At 47.5% G+C, this 18,821-nt stretch overlaps 2 protein-coding genes across 8 annotated transcripts; one reads left to right on the top strand and one right to left on the bottom strand.

The window, feature by feature from the left end:
* The first annotated feature begins 1 nt into the window (after position 1).
* Positions 2-11,056, top strand: LOC308224840 (large ribosomal subunit protein eL39). Of its 7 annotated transcripts, none has more exons than XM_080625121.1 (10): positions 4-309; positions 486-592; positions 697-803; positions 2,348-2,446; positions 3,336-3,446; positions 4,076-4,119; positions 4,765-4,896; positions 5,444-5,595; positions 6,301-6,613; positions 7,452-7,793. In XM_080625121.1, the coding sequence occupies exons 1-10, from the start codon at positions 130-132 to the stop codon at positions 7,596-7,598; spliced, it is 1,392 nt and encodes a 463-aa protein (XP_080481247.1). In that variant the 5' UTR covers positions 4-129; the 3' UTR covers positions 7,599-7,793. The 7 variants fall into 7 exon arrangements, with proteins under 7 accessions (XP_080481251.1, XP_080481249.1, XP_080481247.1 ...); XM_080625120.1 differs by having other exon boundaries at positions 8-309; positions 4,765-4,953; XM_080625123.1 differs by lacking the exon at positions 7,452-7,793 and having other exon boundaries at positions 3-309; positions 4,765-4,953; positions 6,285-6,459.
* A 4,806-nt stretch (positions 11,057-15,862) lies between these two features.
* On the bottom strand, positions 15,863-16,911 carry SOWAHD (sosondowah ankyrin repeat domain family member D; the record flags this gene model as incomplete). Its single annotated transcript, XM_080624573.1, has 1 exon — positions 15,863-16,911. The coding sequence occupies exon 1, from the start codon at positions 16,877-16,879 to the stop codon at positions 15,863-15,865; it is 1,017 nt and encodes a 338-aa protein (XP_080480699.1). The 5' UTR covers positions 16,880-16,911.
* Positions 16,912-18,821: the final 1,910 nt, after the last annotated feature.

Raw genomic sequence — 18,821 nt, 5'->3', positions numbered from 1 at the left:
TAGTGACGGCGCAGCCGCGCGGGGCACGCCGGGAGCCGTAGTGCGGCGGGGCCGCGGCGGGGCGGCCTTGGCCGAGGGCGCGGCTCGTGGCCCTTTAAGGCGCAGCTGCGCGAGAGGCGGTGGCCTGGGATGAAGGAGGACAAGGAGAACGCGAGGCCCAAGGAGCGGCGCGGGGCCGCCGCCGGGCTGGGGGCTCTGCTGGGGGCGGGGCCGGGAACGGGCACGGCCGCCGCTGGGGACAGCAGGACCGGTGCTGCTGAGCTCGACCGCCTCGAGCGGCCCAAGGACAAGAAGGAGACGCTCAGCAAGGTGGGGCCTGTGCCGTGAGGTCCCCCCCCAGCCACGCGATAACGGGCCTGGCCCGGTGCCGCTGGAGGCGGCCTTTGTGGGGCGGGGGGAGCTGGGTCCTCCCCAGGAAGGGGTGTGAGGGGTGGCGGTGACAACGAGTGTTGCGGGCCGCCCCAACCCGTGTGTCCGTGCCGCAGGTGGTGATCCGGCGGCTGCCGCCCAGCCTGACGAAGGAGCAGCTGGAGGAGCATCTCCAGCCCCTGCCCGAGCATGACTACTTCGAGTTCTTCGCCAACGACTCCAGGTACGGCCGCCGGCCCCCTCCCCCGGAGCGGCTCCCCACAACCGCCGCTGCCGTCAGCCGGGCCGCCCAGTGAGCCTGGCTGTGTGGGTCTTGTTTTTGTGCAGCTTGTACCCTCATATGTTTTCGAGAGCCTACATCAACTTCAAAAACCAGGAAGACATAGTCCTCTTCAGGGATCGCTTTGACGGCTATGTTTTTGTCGACCACAAAGGCAAGTGAGCAGCGCTCGGCTGTGTGCGTCTCTCCTGGTGTGTGCAGCATTGGAGCTGTATTGTAGAGGGATGAGCGTAAGCAGCCCAACGTGCTACTTGGGGTTTGTTTGGCCTTAGTGCCTTAAATGAATGCCCTGCAGTATTTCAGAGAACAAAGTCTTATGCTTTGTGGAAGCTAATCTAAAACATTCTTCTATATTTCTAAATTGATCTTATAGTATTATGTATAAACCCCAGTAAAGTGTGCATCAAGATGGTAGCAGTATCAAGATAAACCCAGTTGTTGCATTACTAAGGTTAATACTTTCATTGTCATACCTGAGTGGGAAGTCTGAAAAGTGAAAATGGGTGGGTATTGTTGCTGTCCAAGCTAAACGAAGCTGAGGTTAATGGTGCCATGCTCCACTGCTCCCTTTGTCTGTTCTGTACACTTCTAACAGCTTATTTTTTGGTCAGTTTTTAATCCTTATTATTGCTTGATCCAATTTACAGCTGAGTGGATCATCTTGATTCAGTAAAAGGAGCGGCTTGTTTCTTGCAGCCTTGAGTTATAAAAGCAACTGGTCTCTGGAGACCTAAATCTATAGTTAATGTGTTGTTTATATATATATGTTAATATGTTGTTATATATATGTTTAACCAATTTATTGGTTAAGCATCCAAGTATTTAGTTGTGTCACCACTTACTTTTTTTTCTGAATGCATGTTAGATATTCAGTACACTTCATGTCTTTAAATTTTACATTTCAAACCTGCTTATATGGCATAGCACTAAAACATCTTAGTCTGTCATTGAAAGACCTTAAATTTACAAATATAGCAAAAACTTTACTAACAGTCTTCCTGTTGGCTTTATTAGGCTGAGGATTTCACTTTGAACTTTGTGGTTTACATTTCATCCAGCCAGCTGCTTTATGTGACACAAAGCTCTGTCCACAAGACCCTCATTTAGGATGGTTGCATGATAAGGTTCTAATAACACCTACCTCTTTAAAATAGCCTGGTTTGCAGTGTAATGGGATGCTGTATTTGCCATACCCAGCAGCAACATTTGATTTATGCAGCCATAAATGGGGCATTCTAGTCAGAAGATAAAACTTTAAAGCCTGCCTGTAATGTGTTGCATTGTATTGTATTTTGCCAAAAATTGAGATTTGCCCCAGTTGCATTAACTTAAAACTTTATCTTGCACTTGCACAATGATAGGCGGGCTTGTAGGATGAGGATATTGTGTGGTGTGGTATAGCTGAGGTGGCTGAACTGACAGTTATGGGCAGTCTTAAATCTAGTATTTCCATCTTGTGAGTCTGTTAATTTGCTGTTTCGTTGATGCTGTGAGAGTGTTTGATTCATGAATTCTGCTGTCTCTAAAATGTTTTATTAAATGGCTTTCACAATACAAGACTCTTTTATGCTGTCCAAGTAGCCTCTTCTAGTATTGCATACTTCTTGTGAGGCTTATCTTTCTGCTGTAGACGTGGATAATATACTCTACATCTGGTTCATCTCTATTTTAATGTATTCTTCCCTCTCCTCTTAACAGGTCAGGAATATGCTGCCATAGTTGAGTTTGCACCTTTCCAAAAAGCTGCAAAAAAGAAGAGTAAGAAAAAGGATGCGAAAACTGGAACTATTGAAGATGGTATAACTGCTGGCTAGTTTGTTTTGCATGTGTGCACTTGAAATCCCTAGCAGTAATTTGAATATGCTGTGTTGTGGTTTGACCCCAGCCATCAACTCAGCACCATACAGATGCTCACTCTCCCTGCCCCTCACCTCAGTGAGATGGGGAGGAGAATCAGAAAAAGCTAAAACCCATGGGTTGAGGTAAAAACAGTTTAATTATTGAAATAAGTAAATTGTAATGGAAAGGGAGACAAGAGAAAGAAAGGAATAAAACCCCAAAGAAACACAAGTAATACACAATATAATTGCCCATCACCCACTGACCAATACTCAGACCAACGCAAGCAGCGATCAGTGCCTCCCAGCCAACTCCTCCAGTTTATATACTGAGCATGACATGCTGTGGTATGGAAATACCCCTTTGGCTATTTTAGGTCAGGTGTTCTGTCTCTGCTCCCTCCTGGCTTCTTGTGTCCCTCCTCACTGACGGAGTATGAGGCTGAAAAGTCCTTTATCAGGATAAGTGCTGCTGGCAACAACTGTATTATCCGCATTATTCTCAGACTAAAGCCAAAACACAACTCTGCAGCAGCTACTAGGGATAAAATTAACTCTATCCCAGCTGAAACCAAAACAAAAATTTTTACTGTGACACTGTAGTTTATTGACAGAATATTTGCTTAATTATAGCTTATTAGCACTGCTTGGGCAGCTGCAAATCTATTAAATATGATTGTTCTAGACAAACATAACACAGCAGCTCATTTGAGAGCTGCCAGCTTACAAATGGGTGACGTAAACACTCCAGCTTATGCAGATTAACCCAGACACTTCCAGCAGTGCACAAGGGAAATTCTTTTCATGCTACTGTTTCTTTTTTCCTCTTTTTCTTCCCTCCCCCGTAGATCCAGAGTACAAGAAGTTTCTGGAAAGTTACAGTGCAGATGATGAAAAATTAACTTCCACTCCAGAAACTTTGTTGGAGGAAATAGAGGCAAGAAACAAAGAGCTCATAGGTATGGAAATCTATGTACTACAGCAACATTTTCCTAGAGCACAAAGGAATGTATGTGGTGTAATTTGAAGATGTGATTTTTCTCACCCTTCAGGAGACTGAATTCTTATGTGTGCTTGTTAGGTATTTATTAAACCTTTAGGCTAATACTACTCAGTCTAATTTGTTTTGCTCTCATGGTCTAAATTCTTTTTTCAGTTTAAGTTTTATATGATAATGTCTATGCTTGTTTTAAGCTGCTAGTCACATCTGCTAGCCATACTAGGCTGTGGAGTGGCTGCATTTCAGTGAGATGCAGTGGTGTTCCATGCATGCAGAAGTTAAGAGATTTTGTGGTTGGGTAAAATATCACAAAAATGACCAGAATGCATTTTCAAAGCGAGAGAATCTGGGAAAAGCCTGCTGCAGACTGAATATCCCGTTACAGAGAGGTATACTGTGTATCACTAAAGAAGATTATAGAATCCTAATAGTTGCCACTGTTCAGGGGTAGAATTGGAAGACTTGTTTTATTGCTGTATGTGAGAGGAGACAGGCTGGAAAATCCATAAGGCTTTTTCATTTCATGTAGGGTTTTGTTGCTGTGTTGGATAAGGCAGATTGTTTATGTTTGTTTTATATATTCTCTAGCTAAAAAGACTACTCCATTATTGAACTTCCTGAAAAATAAACAGGTAAGACTTATCTCCAGAATCTTCTTATTTCTTGCAAGTACAATTGGTTCATTTAAAGCATGGGTGTGCATATTGCAGCATGTATGTTGATATGTTTCTGCCCTCTTGAAGAAAAGCTTTTGACCCAACTTGTTAACATCTGGTTCGCATACTTTAAACTACGAGAACACTGGCCTTTGGAGGAATGGTGGTGCTTTGTGTGTGTTCTGGTCACAGCTAAATGTTGCTTGTGATACTATCAAACTAGATTCCTTTTCAGTGCTGTTCTGACTCAGGTCTTTGTAGATCATCTTTCTCCCAGCACATAATAACATTTTAACTTTTAGCAATGGAGGAAATAACAGATAGGGCACATTTCATTAAAAATGGAATTATAAAGGCTGAGGCTACTGTTGTGTTGGTTGGTTGGTTGGTTTTTTAAGATAGTACAAATTAAGGGTCATGAAAGGGGAAAAAATAAAATGCTGCTGTAACATGTTCAGGTTCACAGCAGAATAATAGAGACAACAGGACTTTTTTTCTGTTACAATAGGGGTGGGGTTGAGGTGAGTTACTTTATCACTGTGGCATGGTATCTTTTTAGGCTTAAAGGGATCTTTTCTAGATCTGGAAAGACACTGTTTCTCTTTGTTTTTACACACACAGAGACTGAGAGAAGAAAAAAGAGAGGAGAGGAGGAGGAGAGAATTGGAAAGAAAAAGACAAAGAGAAGAAGAAAGAAGAAAATGGAAAGAGGAGGAGAGAAGGAAGAGAAAAGAAGCAGAAAAACTGAAGAAGGTAGACAGATGCCCAGAAAAAGAAAGAGACAGATCAAAAGAAGAACCAAAGATTAAGGTCTAGAACAGTTCTTTATTATAAACTGTTACACTCCCTTTCCCCTATTATTTGTATATCAGTCTCTTAGAATGTGCTTTGAGTATTGTGTGAAGAATCACATGGGTTTGGTGTTAGTAGATTACTACTTTTTTGTAATATTCAGTATTAGGCGTTGTAAAGTTTTACGTGCTGTAATGCTTCATAGTAATATTTAAAGCTTTTGTCATGTGACTGTTGTACATGCTATGGTAAACAAAACTGTGAATTCACTATGGAATGGAGACTTTTTAAGCTTTCTAAACTGGCCTGTTTTAGGAGAAAAATTCTAGTCTGCTCTGTGGATAAGGCTTACTCATACACTCCAGCTTTTAGAAATACTACAATTTGCAGTAGTATTACTTTAATGTTTGTTTCTTACTGGACTGTGGTTCCTTTGCAATTTTGGTGTTGTGCCAGACAATACATATTAGAGTGAGCTTTTTAGTTGAGACTTCTGTTTTCTTTGTAGCTGCTTAAGAAGCCTGAAAAAGATGAAAAAGACTTGGAGAGAAAAGAAAAATCCAAGAAACTGGAAAAAGAGACTCTGAGGGAGGAAAAAAATGCGAGTAGTGCATCTGCCAAACGATCTGATGGGGAGACAAAAGAAGAGAAGGCAAAAAAGTATTCTAGTACTTGCTATAAATATATATATGTATATATAACTTGTTTCCTGATCATACTGAGGCTTAGGCTGCTCTGCCATGACTGTTTTGTAATTCCCCTGCAATTAGTTTTCTGATAGAAGGCAGGGGATGTGTTCTCTGTGACAGTGCATATCCCTGTGGTTGCAGAAAGCTGTGTGAATTACCTGACTAGTGCTTCACTAGTGGACAAATTTTGATGTTTTTGCAACTCACTGTAGGAACACTGCAAAAGAAGCCCAGGTGTGGGTGACCTGCAGCAGGCTGTGAGTGCTGTCTTTGCGATTGGAGAATTAGAGCTGTGGCAGGTGGAGAGGTGTGCTGCAGTTATTAGTCCCTTTAAGTCTTGTAAAGTGTCAAAGTGGAAGGTGTAATTCTTAACAGCTCTGTGATCTGTTCAAGGTTCAGTTCTGCCATGTGAGAAATAGAGGTAAGACAGAGAAATCCAGGTGCTTTCCAGAGCCAGAGGAGACTTGGCCAGCTGTGTGAGTAGGAGCCTAGGAAGTGTCAGCAGTCAGCATCATCTCAGGTTCTCATGCATGACTTGAGTTAATGCAGCTTCCCAAAAGCTCCCTAGAACCTACCAGTGTGTCGTCTTCATATTGCAAACTTACACCAGTATTACATTGATCTCCCAGCTCTGATGAATCTTTTGAGCTTAATTTTCAGTTTTGTTTTCATACAGATCAGAAGATGAGTGTGTAAAGGACTACAGGGACCGAGATAGAGATTATGAAAGAGACAGAGAATATGAGAGAGCACAAAGGGAGAAACTGAGGCGCCAAGAAGAGGAGCGTCGGAGGCAGAAAGAGCGCTTTGAGAAAGAGAAGGTTTTTAGAAGAAAAGAGGAAGAGGTGAAAAAGGAGAGAGACTTACTCAGAGAAAAGGGAAAGAAAAGTGATCTGACAGAGTTTACCAGCAGCATGGACAAATCTGAGAAAGTAACCAAAGATGATAAAAAAGAGGATACAATTAAGAGGGATCGTATCAGAAACAAGGTGCTGGATTTCTTTAAATTCATGTGTCTGATTCATATGGACCAGTTTGTGGGCTTTAGGGTAAAAGCACTTCAAGGAGAGAACCGTGTGGTTTCTCTGTTGAAAGTTCTCCCTGTTCTGGTAACAAACTGCCATTGCTAGAAAGTTTGTCTAGTAAATTTTGCTTAAACTCTTTGTCACTGTATAGGAATTAAGCAATGATATCATGGGCTAAATTGTAAAGACACTGATTCCTTTTTATTTGCTGACTTACACCTTAGGCTGTATCTTTAAAGTGTCAGCAGAGCGTCAGTAATCTGCCTGTGTCTCTTGCTGACACTATACATGCCTGAAAGTACATCTCGAAGTAAGAGAGTGATTGAACAGGTTCCCTCAAATGGGGACAAGACTGCTACATGCAGAATATGACAGAAGATCTCCCATAGACTGAAGAAAGAATGTCTTGGGCATAGTTTTATATACCCTGCAAATCTGTTGTATGCAAGTTTTCTATGTCAGTTAAGGCATTTTCAAATACAAATGGAACTTGGGTGTTTGAAGAAGCTTGAAGTTGGCCTCTATTCTGAGAAAGGGCAAGTTGAACTCATCTCAGGAGGATGTTCTTTACAGATAACTTCAGCTGTGTGCAGTGGTGTTTGTGGCTTGAACCGGGTGTTGCCTTACAACAGAGACAACCTTGATTTGAGACAGTTGAAGTTACCTTGCAAACATGGTGGAATAATTTAACTTAGAACACCTTGAAAAGTTTGATTTGAGCCATTTCTAGCATCACTGATGCCATCATAACTACGATGGCTTGGGGCTATGAAAGAGTCTAAATAGTTTTGATTTATTTCAGGATCGTCCAGCAATGCAGCTGTACCAGCCAGGAGCCCGAAGCCGAAGCAGATTGTGTCAGTATGAAGACAGTGCTGCAAAGCCTGCAGATCAGGGTGTGGATAAGAAACAAGAGAGTGAGACGAGTAATATGAAGGAAGAGGAGTGACTAGCATGCAAGCCTTATGTGTTCTGACTGTCTGTGCAGCCAAAGAGCATGTACTACGCAATCCAGAAGTGCCTTCGAAGTGAAGAAGGAACAAAGGAAGACAAGGGGGCATTGTGCTGTTGGATGTTTCTGGTTAAAGAACCTCAGCTGTAGATTTGGAATTTGAAATGTGTTCTCATTGTATTTTCAGTTATTTGAATTTATTTTCCCAGCATCTAAACTACATCAGAGAAGAGAATCTTTACAAAGTAGAAAGACTTTATGGCCTTAAGTATGATAATAAATGAGTCATGCAGTTAGGAGGAGGTGACACCTGGATCTGAAGCCAGAGCTTTACCATAAGGCGATGGGAGCCAGTGTTTGATGTGCTTAAGCAGAGCAAGCTTGAAGTTGCCTGGAGTTAACACAGGTGTTGTGTGGCGGTGATAGCTGAGTGATGTCAGTCTGGCACGGAGACAGGTACACAGTCTGGGGCTGTTGAGGTGCCGATGAAGAGGAGGAGCCTCTGGCACACGAAGAGGAGAACATCTGGTATGTCAGTGATAACGCTAGGGAGGGAGAGACCTTCCTCTTTCCTGGTTCTCTGGATATTAAGTAACTAAGTTGGAGTGTATGAATAAGCTGGCTTAATATTGGAATACTTCTTGACAAATTCTAATGTAAAGTCTACCTACATTGAAACGCTTATTTTTAATCAAATGTAGCTGGTTTGGGCATCGTGTTATTTTGCAGCATTCTCCCTTCACTGTCTGGAGCGTTACCGCACTCCTGTCCTCCCTCATAACTTGAACTGTTGTTTTACAGCCCAGAAAGAGACTTCACCAGTAGCAGCTCCTCCTAAAGCTAGCGAATTTTAGCCATAGCTGTTTTGTACTAAACCCAATAAACTCGCACAAACTCGTGCCGCCGCCGTCCCTCACTGCGCTCTGTGTGCGCCGGGCCGCCAGGGGTCGCTGCGGCAGCGCAGCCCGCGCCGCTTCCGCTTCGCCTCTCACCGCTTCGGCCTGCCCTTTCCGCTTCTTCCGTCGCCGCCATCGCTGGGACGCCGGGCAGCTCCGAGCCATGGTGAGACTATCGGCCGCCATCCGCCGCCCGGGCGTGATGTTCCGGGCTCCTCTCGCTGCTGCCGGCTGGCTTGCGTTCCCCGCAGCCGGGGGCGGGAGGGTGGGAAGGCCCTGGGTTCAACGTTTCCGTTCCCGTTCATGGCTCGCTGAGGCCTTGCGGCATGCCTGCCGCCGTGCCCTGCTCTGCGTTGGCGCGGCTGAGCGCCCGCGGGGCGGCCGGCCCGGGCCTAGCTACGAGGCGGCGGCTGATGTGTGGGCTTAATGGCTGTTCTCTTTTCCAGTCGTCTCACAAGACGTTCAAGATCAAACGCTTCCTTGCCAAGAAGCAGAAGCAGAACCGGCCGATCCCGCAATGGATTCGCATGAAGACTGGCAACAAGATCAGGTAACGGTTTGTTGCTTTCTGAGGAGCTGCAGCCGCCCAGGCTCAGACAGGCTGCGTGTGCCGCTTGGGCTGAAGTCAGAAGCTGGTTGTGTAAAAAAGTTTATGCAAGCAGCAGTGCAGTTTTGTAGCTGTGAATGCCATATGGGCACACTGGTGCAGATCCACAACTCCACCAGGTACTGTTGGCCTGTTGTGTTTTCTTGAGGCAGTGTGGAGCTTCCGTGCCGTTCGTTCTGTAGCAGTCCTGTGCATTCCAGTGCTCTGCAAGGGTCCACAGGTGTTCGGTGATGGCACATGTAAAGTGAAGGCATGAACTTACTTGTGGATAATTTACTCCAGAATTTGTATCCTGGTAGCCTTTGCTGCTCATGTTCCCCTTACCAACACCTTTCCCCTCGCTCAGAGCTGTCCCTCTGCAATCCTGCATCTCAAGGAATAGTACCTCACTGAGCAGGGGTGTTCTGAGACTCAGAAGATTGTAAGGGAGCAAAAGGCTTGTTGGGCGTATGTGAGATAAAATTGACAGTGTAAGATCCTTGGTACATCACTGCAGAATTGATTTGTAACAGTTCCTTTTTGTTTGCCCATAGTGTTTGTTTTCAAGCGTTAAGAAAATGCAGTAAGAGCGGACTGTAAAATACTGGGTGAATGTGAGGCATGCAAAAGGTGGTGTATATCTAAGCCCTCTGGTTTAAAAGCTTCAGCCAGTGTAATTTGTTCACTTACGCTGTGCCAGTGGCTTTTTACCTCATACACTTCCTTGTCTAAACTTTTTAAGGGAACAGAATTCTTTCTGCCAGATTGTTTTTTGTCCTGAGTAGTGAGGAGAGTGCCAGTAGCAGTGGCTGGGTCAGGCAGCGAAAGGGCACAGACTTGCCATGTTCTGTTCCTGTTACTTCTCTTGTTTCTTTCTAGGCAGAATCAGTATTGTGTGCCGCAAACTGTATCCTTGTCTTCCAGACACAAGCTTGCGGTTGGGTTCTACTTGGCCTAATTGCAGTACTTCGGAATACTTTTATTATGGAGAAAATTGATTTGTCTTATGGCACTTCAGTACATCGGTCACCAGTTTTTCCCAACCTGTGCTAAAGCAGGCTGCAATTGCAGTGCTTCCTCCTGTGGGAGTACTGCCATTCTCCTGCTGAGAGAGTCTCTGTTAACAAGTCTCCTTGGTTTCACCTGTACAGTGGTGAAACCATTTGTTCTTAACAGGTACAAGTACATACTGATAAATTAGTATACTTTACTGGAAGACAGCCTTTCCATATGCTGCTCTGCTTTCAGATTTGGAAGAAAATGGATACTTTTTGTGTTAGATTATGAACTGCATTCAGGAGGTAGTTTTTCCTTATCTTTGGACAATCAGTATAAGATCACAGGTCTTGTCTCCAAAGGAGGAGGGAAGATGTTCACATATCAGTGCTGCATCTCTGCAGGCACCTTTACCTCCTTGAGGTTTAGACTCTGTTACAGTAACGTGCTACTTAGTGATGAGGTGGAAATTCTAAACTGAAGTTCACAGCTGATTATTTTTGGCAGCCTCCTACTCTATCACATAAGAAAGATTTCAGTTCCTTATCGTTCAGCTAATTCAAGGTGGTTTTAGTCCACCTGGATCATCAAATGTGTGTGCCGTTTGCTAATGTACACTGCTTTTGTCTTAGGTACAACTCCAAAAGGAGGCACTGGAGAAGGACCAAACTGGGATTGTAAGAGGGACTGTCTCCTGGGAACTCTAGTAACACTTGTCTTTCTGCGTCAGACTGATAACACCTGTGGCTGTTTGGCACCCCCAAATGATTCCCTCTGTAGTGTTGGACTGCACTCCCCAAATGTGTGTTGGTTTTTTTTTTTTTGTAAGCTAGTCTGGGATATTTATGTTAACTGGGAAAATCTTGGAAGTAATTTGCATCTGAAACATGAAGACTGTGTTCTATTAGTGTTCTCTCTGTCAGGCATCATCATGAGTATTGACAGTGTACAGGTTTACTAATAAATACAGACCTGGATGACTTGGTTGAAATTATTTCATCTATATATATACATGGTGGGATAGTAACAGAATAAAAACTAATGTTACTGTGAGTATACTCTCAGTGTGAGAAACCTTATCAGATAGAGCCTGCTGTGTCTTCCTTTCCACTTACTGTAAACCTCTTGGAGCAAAGCATGCCATTTCCTTGAAGAAAAGGGTAAAAATCAGAACTGATTTTTAAAGGAGTTAATGTGGGAGAGAGCACCATGGTACTGGGCAAATACTGAAATGTTATGCAAGAACACTTGCCCACAGGGCTGAGATGATCAGTGGTACTCACAAACAAAGCAGTGTATGGGCAAGGCTGCCCTGAGCACTGCCTGTCCTCATGAGCCTGTGCTCAGGCAGCTTCATTACCCCGGCAGCTCAGTCCCCGGTGGAGGTCTGGCCCCACTCCTGGAGTGCTGGCTCTCAGGTGGGATGTGGTGCAGGGCAGCCTATGAAGCCTGGGATTAAGATCCTGGCTGGAGAGTGGGTGCAGTGGAATAATCAAGTGAAAGAAGGTTTCACTAAGAAGATAGGAAAGGAGGAGGAGGGAAGAATAGGGCACAGGCAGTGGATAGATTTAGCTTCTACAAAATGTCCCAGTCTTACAACCTGTAGTCCATAATGGCTGCATGTTCCCTAGAATGACCACCTGAGTTGTGTCTGAAGCTTTGTGTTGACTTGATCAAGTTGGTCTTGATGCCAGACAAAGGTGTTTTAAATTAACGTTCTCAGCAGAAGCGTAGTTAACTAAAGATGCTGCTCAAAGGAACAGTTAGTACCTATTTAAAAAAAGGGACAAAGGAAGGAATTAAACTGCCCAGAGAGGTCAGTCACTCCAGCTTCCCAGCTGGGGCATGTGCAATGTCACCTGTGTACTGCAGGGAAGTGGAGGAGGAGGCTGTGGCTCAGCACCGAGTCCTGTGTGGCCACTGCTCCTTTCCCTTCTGCAGTGCAGACCTGAGATAGGTGCTCTGGTCAGCAGGAAGTAACTGAAGGTGCAAACCTGTTCTCGAATGTGGCTGCCACAGAGCTCATCCTGACACTGAGGTGCTGTTTTCTGGGTTCAGGCTGCTGCAGTAGCTCAGTTCCTGGGTGGCAGCTTCCTGAGGAAGCCTCAGTCTGCCTTATGTTCTGTGTTGCTGCTTTTCATGTTGAAGGTAAATAGATATATCTCCTTCACGGTCTGTTTCACAGCAAATAATGCTGGGCAGCAGCATATGCTGAGTATGCATAAATGCATAACTAATAGATGCCTTGCTCAGAGATCCTGACAGTCTTCTTCCTAAGGAAGGTGTGCTGGAAGTTTCTATGAGCACAGCAGAGCAAGGCTGGGATTTTTACCATCTTCAGGACGCTTCAGAGGTAACTTCTAGCCCCTTTCCTATCTGGTAAGAGTCTAGTTTCTACCTCGTTACGGGGGGGAAGCAGTAAATCACTGCAACAGGAAAGCAGCAAACAGCATTGCCAGAGATGTTTCAACAGAGGCCCAGGTGCTGCAAACACTTTTACCCCATGTTTTTTGAATCTCTTCTGTGCTCTTCTCTCTGAAACAAGTGTTTAGGAAATAACAGCACTGCTGAGGGTCAAAGATCAGCCTTGGAGCCTTGTGAACAGCCCTCTGCCTTTCCCCATCACCACTGCTGGCAGGCAGAGCTGTTCGCAGAGTTCCTCTTAATTTGTGTCTATGAGGACCTAGCTGAGGGGGGGACAAGTAATTTTTTGAGAATGGAAAAAGTTTTCTCCATGGCATTTGTGGAAAGCCTTTTGTAAGTAATAGACTGAATTATTTATTACTGTTTGTTAGATAGTCTCCCTATTACAGTCATTACTGTGCTATTTTTATTAGGCGGAAGCAGCTTCTACCAAGGAACTGCTTTGGAAAATAACCCCTCATAATATTTTTCTCCATTTCACTGCTTTTCAAATTGGATGTGAAGGGATAGCGTGAAGTAAATCTACTACAAATTAAAATTGGGTTAAACTCAGTTGTCTTCAGAACCTTTACCAACACAAATACCTCTGGGTGTGAATGATTTCTGCTGCCCTGTGGCAGCTCTCTGCCCTCTCCTTCCCTGCGAGTTGTGAGGGAGATCAGGGATCTCTGCAAAACTGAGCTAATGCACAGTAACTAAGTCATCAACAGAAGCTTTAAAGAAGAAAAAAAACAACTTGGATATTCTCGTCCATTTTTGTGGATAGGCTTTTGTTTGAGTGAGAAGCAAAGTGTACAAAGATTATATACCAGAGTATTTTTTAAATGTCTGTATTTGCAAACTGACTTCTCCTCTGTAGGTCTGAAAATAAACCATGTGAATGAGGGGTGATGTCTGAGGCAAACACGATGCACAGCAGCAGAAAGGGTACTGGCATTTGCTCTGAGGAGAGGATCCCTTGCAGGGCAAGCAAGGCAGGGGTGGCATTGAAGAGTATGTTTTAACACCAGGCTCTGCTTTTGCTCCTTCTGAAGTGCGTGCGTAATTTGCCTCAGAGCAGAATACAGCTTCAAACCCATGACCAAAAGATGGTTGGGAAGCTGCCTTTAGGGGATTTGGATAGCTGTCAAGGGGACGCAAGTAGTAAAAATTGTTTAATCTTACTTAAGTGTGGCATTTGCCAGTTAAATTTTACTTTCCAATGGAAGTCCGGGTTTCCGGGTGGAGCATGACTAAGCTGCAGTTTCAAATGCCAAGGAAACCGCTCCTTCAAGGAAATTCTCACTAATTCCACTGTGTACTCTGTGCCTTACTCAGAGAAGAATGTCAAGAGTGGTCCTGCACCCTCTTCTGAACAGCATGCTGCTGTGAAAGGGTGAGAGAGGACTAATGGGTCAAAAAATACTTCACCAGACATGCACCCACCTGTCTTACCAACAGTGCTGTGGCTACCAGAACTAAAGATTGCTGGTGTTTTGACATCACTGTTGTTCATGGAGCTTGTGCTGCTGTGGCCAGGCTTGTTGGAAGCCAGCCTGCTGTCCTGTGGTATGGATGTGGCCAGAGAGATTCCAGAAGGAGGTATGTTGCTATAGTCCTTAATCTATTAAGAGTTAAAGCATTACAAAACCAGTGAAGATCAGGCATTAAATCCATTCCCAGTGTGTTTCATATGTCTCTGCTGCTGACCTTGGTGATTAAGATGTCCAGACACATCTATGTGTCCACCCTGTCACCTGGGTGACAGTGTCACCAGGTCACTATCTGCTTATCTGGAGGATGTTCTTCCATGTATTGTCCACTGCAGACTGAGCTATTCCAGTGTATGAGCAGCATTTCACAATCTGAATATAAATGGGGTGATGTCTCTGCAAGAGCTTCTGCACTGTGATGGGGAACAGAAACTCCCCATGTGCTGTCTGAGAGTCACTTCTCAAATGGGATTGCTATTTAAGGGGGTAGAAATGGTCTCACACTGATGAAAAAGAGGAAGTTGTTTTTCTGAAGATATTTTGAAGCAGCCCTGGCTTTTGAGAATGTGAAAAGCAAGCTGAAATCAGCTGAGCAGAGCTCCATTTGGTGAAACAAAAACAAGTGAGCAGAGGTTTTGCCTGTTTAATGAAGTTACCAGTACATACACACAGGGTTATGCTGCTATAGGGACGTTTCTCAAGAGTTTCATTTTTGAGCATGACCTCAGTAGCAACAAAGATAATCTCTCAGCCTTTGTACGTTTTCCATGGTTTTGAGCAATGAGTCATCGTTCCAGAGCTGCTCATCAACTCCAGTCCCTGCGGGAGCCACCACATGCCACCCTACTGGGTGTTCCTCCTGCCTCCTCCACTCCTGCCCCCATCTCCAGTGGGGCTGAGCATCTCAGGCCGCCCTGGATGGGGGTCCCAGCAGGGGGCTGCCAGGGGTGACTTGTCTTGCACTTTGAAAACCTTCTGTTTTGCTGGGCACTCCAGCTGTTACTTCACTGAGAAACAGCTTTAGCTGTCATAGACAAACAGCAACCCAGAGGAGGTACATGTAGAAGAGGTCTGGAAACCTCACAGGGAGCTGGAAAGCGTTTGTGGCTGGAAGCACAGCTTGCTTGTCTGTACCCACTCTCCCTGCCAGCAGAAAAGCATACATAAAAAAGTGTTTGGAGAGTTGTTTCTGAAGCCATAGTTGCTTCTCCATGGTCAGCCCAGTGCCAGGCCACTGGCATCACAAGAATGTGCTTGTGAAATATGTGATTATATTCTGCCAGTGTCTCTGTCCAGGCACCTGAGGTGCCATGACGAGTCCACAGCACTGCTGGGAGCCAGGGGAGTGCTGCGTGGTTCTGAGTTATCGGCTGGGCTTAAACCACAACAGCCTCATGTTATAGGTGGGACAACAAAGACACCAAGTCGCTGCGTGACCCATCTGTAGTCACATACAAAGTCTGCCAGCAGCCTGGGATGGGCACCCAAACATCCACCCCAGCACAGCACACCTTCCATGGAGGGTCAGCATCCCCACAGGGGCATGCAGGTGTCACAGAAGCAGCTCCCCCCAGCAATGCCAGCATGTGAGACCCCACTGTGGGGCTCTGCTGGGCTGTGGCAAGGAATGCCCATCAGCAGGGGTGGGGGCAAAATCCCCTTTGGACACAGGCAGTGCTCACCATGGCCATGGTTGCCATACACACACAAACACCAGCACAAGCCCCAAAAGACCACATGAGACCCGGGTGGCCGCAGTGCCCCCATGCAGGAGGTCAATCCCTGCTTGGCAGGGATTTCAAGTGCCAGCCCTCTCCCAGCCCAGCTCCTCACAGGCTCTTCCAGCTACTATTCAGTGCAGGTTTGCAGAATGGGGCCAGGGGAGCTTTAGCGCTCTTGGAAGAAAGTAAATGCCTGTCGGACAAAGACCCGAAGGGTCGACATGCTCCAGGAGCGCTGGGCTTTCCCCTCAGCCCTAGAGTCCACGCAGTCCTGCCCTGCCCTGGCCTTGCTGGATGACTTACAGTTGTTGTTGGTGTTGTGAGAGCACAGCTGGACCAAGTCCTCCTCCAAGGCTCCCGCCAGCTCCTTCAGCTCCTGGGAGGTGTCTGCACTCAGGTACTGCCAAGCCTTGCGTCCGTTGTGGTCCCTGCGGGTGGTGTCTGCCCCATAAGCTCCCACCAGCACCTTGATGAGCAGCTCATGTCCCTGCAGGGCAGCCACGTGCAAGGGGGTGAAGCCACCACTGGCTGTAGGCATGTTGACGTTGATGGGATAGCCCTTCTTCTGGGCATGGGAGATGACCTGGATGAAGCTCTCATAGTGGCCATGCTTGGCAAGCCAGTGGAGAGCGGTGAAGCCTGTCACAAAGTCTTTCCTGTTCAGCAGACTGGGATCTAGGTCCAGCAGCCTGATGATGTTGTCTGCATCACCCTGGGCCACTGTCAGCAGCCATTCATGCTCCAGGGGATCCAAGGCAAGGGACAGCACTTCAGGGCTCTGCTCAGCCTTCTGCTCTTGGTGTGTTCCTGCAAGGACACTGCTGACATCGGATGTCTTCAGAGCGGTGGCAAACCGCATGGTGCTGCCGGGGCTGTTGCTCTGCAGGAGAATTTCCTTCAGCTCCTTCCTCCGGGTACTGCCGGAGCCAACAGAGAGCCGGCCTGCAGTCCTGCCCCAGCTCCCCAGGCCCTGGCTGCTCTGGCTGACGCTCCTGTTGCTGTCCATCCTCTGCAGCGAATGGAAACGCTCCCTGCTCCCTGCGGTGGCTGGCCAGAGATGGGAGATGCGGGCCAGGCTCCCCGCTTTGGGCCGAGTGGCTTCCAGGAAGGTGAATGTCCGGGCAATGCCAGCTACCCTTGGCTCAGCCGAGCCCTGCTCCCACTCCCGCTCCCGCCGGGCCATGTCGGTGCTTCCCGCGTGGCCGGCCAGCAGCCCGCTCCCCGGCAGGGCTCAGCTCGCAGCTCGCACCCCACACTTCCTGCCCCGGCGTTAGGCAAAGGAGGAACCAACTCCACAGGGCGGGAGGGCACGGCTGCTGCGCTGCTGCGCTGCCGGGGCGGTGCAGTGACCTTTGGTCACGCTGCACCCGTGGCTGCCGCCGGCGCCGGGCACGGCCACAGCCATGGGCTGGCTGCCTCCCTGGGCTCCTCACCTGAGGTGACACAGAGGGAGAGCAAGAGGGTGCACGGGACCAGCGGGTTTGGGCAGCCCAATGCTGCTGTTGTGGAGGAAATTGGATTAACTGCGTTCTTCTCTCTACATGGTTCCGTTTGGCATTCGTGGCTTAGCTGCAAGAGCTGACAGCATGTAAGCTTGGTAAAACTAATGCTGCTAACAAAGAACTCACTGAATTCAGCAGATACAAGCAGAATGAAGAAGAGAAGGACCAAAGAGATGAAGGCCAGCTCAGTGACTGTGAAACCCAGTGAGAAATCAGGAGATCAGCCACCAGAATTAAGTGATTGGACTTGGGGATGGGGTGATTTGTGGAACGGGTATAATTGGGAGGCATGAATTGGGATGGAGATCCCCCTCTGGAGGCACCCAGCTCCAGCTGTGACTGAAGAACTATTAAAAGACTAATTGGAAACCTTCACTCAGACTTGGCATTCTCTGTTGCAGTGACTGGTGTGTGTAAATCTGTAACACTGCTCCTGGGGACACCTCCTTTGGCCCCAGCAGCATCTCAAAGTCCCAGGTGCCTTGCTGAGGGCACCTGCAGTACAGCTCCCCCCAGACTGCTCCCCACCATTGCAATGCTTCTCCTTATTGCTGTGCTCAGGAAGGACAAGGTTACTGCTCCAAGGGGCTAGTGGGTGGGTCTCTGTGCTGTCAGGGAGACTCAGCCCAGCATGGTGATTTGGGTCCCTTGCCATCCAGTGTTTCAGCCCAGCAGCATTCTGGCCTTTCTCTCTTGCTGTGTTTCACTTCCCAGCAAGGCCCCATGCCCGGTGGTGTTGGTGGCTGCATCCACCAGCAGTTTGTACCCCAGCTTTATTAGGAATCAGGACAAATTCCTCTGCCTTGGAAGCCTCCAGTCCTGTCTCTCCGAAGACCTTTCTTATCCATGACTCCTCAGACTCCCACAGCATGGCTGAACTGTCACCACGTGGTCTTAGGGCTGGTCAGGCAGAGCCACACCAGCCCCTTCAAGCCTTTTTCCTTTCCTTCCCTAAGTTTTATCCTTGTTCCAACCTGCCCCAGGCTGGTTTTCAGCCCCTAAGTAGCTTTGCCTTTCTCCAACCACTTGGACCAGGTTTTCTGGGATGTGTGGGGAGCCGGTACCATCCCATAAAGCCCAAATGACTGGTTGTGAAAACGTAATTGTCCCCTTGCTTCCTTTCTGGAATGCCTGGTTTTGTCGCTGGCTGTTGGTGGCTTCTGTGGGCTCCGGGAGGCAGAGAATTGGACACACGCAGCTGTGGGATCCCGCGGCCCACGTTACCAGAGGAGACACAGGGCAGTTCGGCAGGTCCCCCCCCGGTCCTGAAGAGTCAGTGCGGGGGAAGCTCCGCCAAGCGGGGAGCGGGCAGGGTGCGGGCTGCAGGCAGGGTCCCCGCGGGCCTGGACGTGGCTCTGGGGCCGCGGAGCCGCTGGACCAGGTCTCACACCCCCAATTCCCCACCCGCCTCTGCCGCCTGCCTCCCGCCCTCAGCCCGCAGCTCCCCGCCACACGGCGGCCGCGGCCCCGCCCGCAGGCCGGGCTGCACCATCGCAGGCAGTCGCGGGGGGAACCGGCAGCCCTGCGCTTCCCGGAGCGGGTCGGCGTCGTCGTCACCGAGCTGGGTGGGGTGTCGGCAGGGTGGGGAGAGGTGCGTGGGCGAGGGGCACGCGGCTGGGCGGG

This window comes from Psittacula echo, assembly GCF_963264785.1.
Source record: "Psittacula echo genome assembly, chromosome: 8".
Classification (NCBI taxonomy): Eukaryota; Metazoa; Chordata; class Aves; order Psittaciformes; family Psittacidae; genus Psittacula; species Psittacula echo.
The sequence above is the reverse complement of the archived record's forward strand: the minus strand, read 5'-3'. Positions and strand labels throughout refer to the sequence as shown.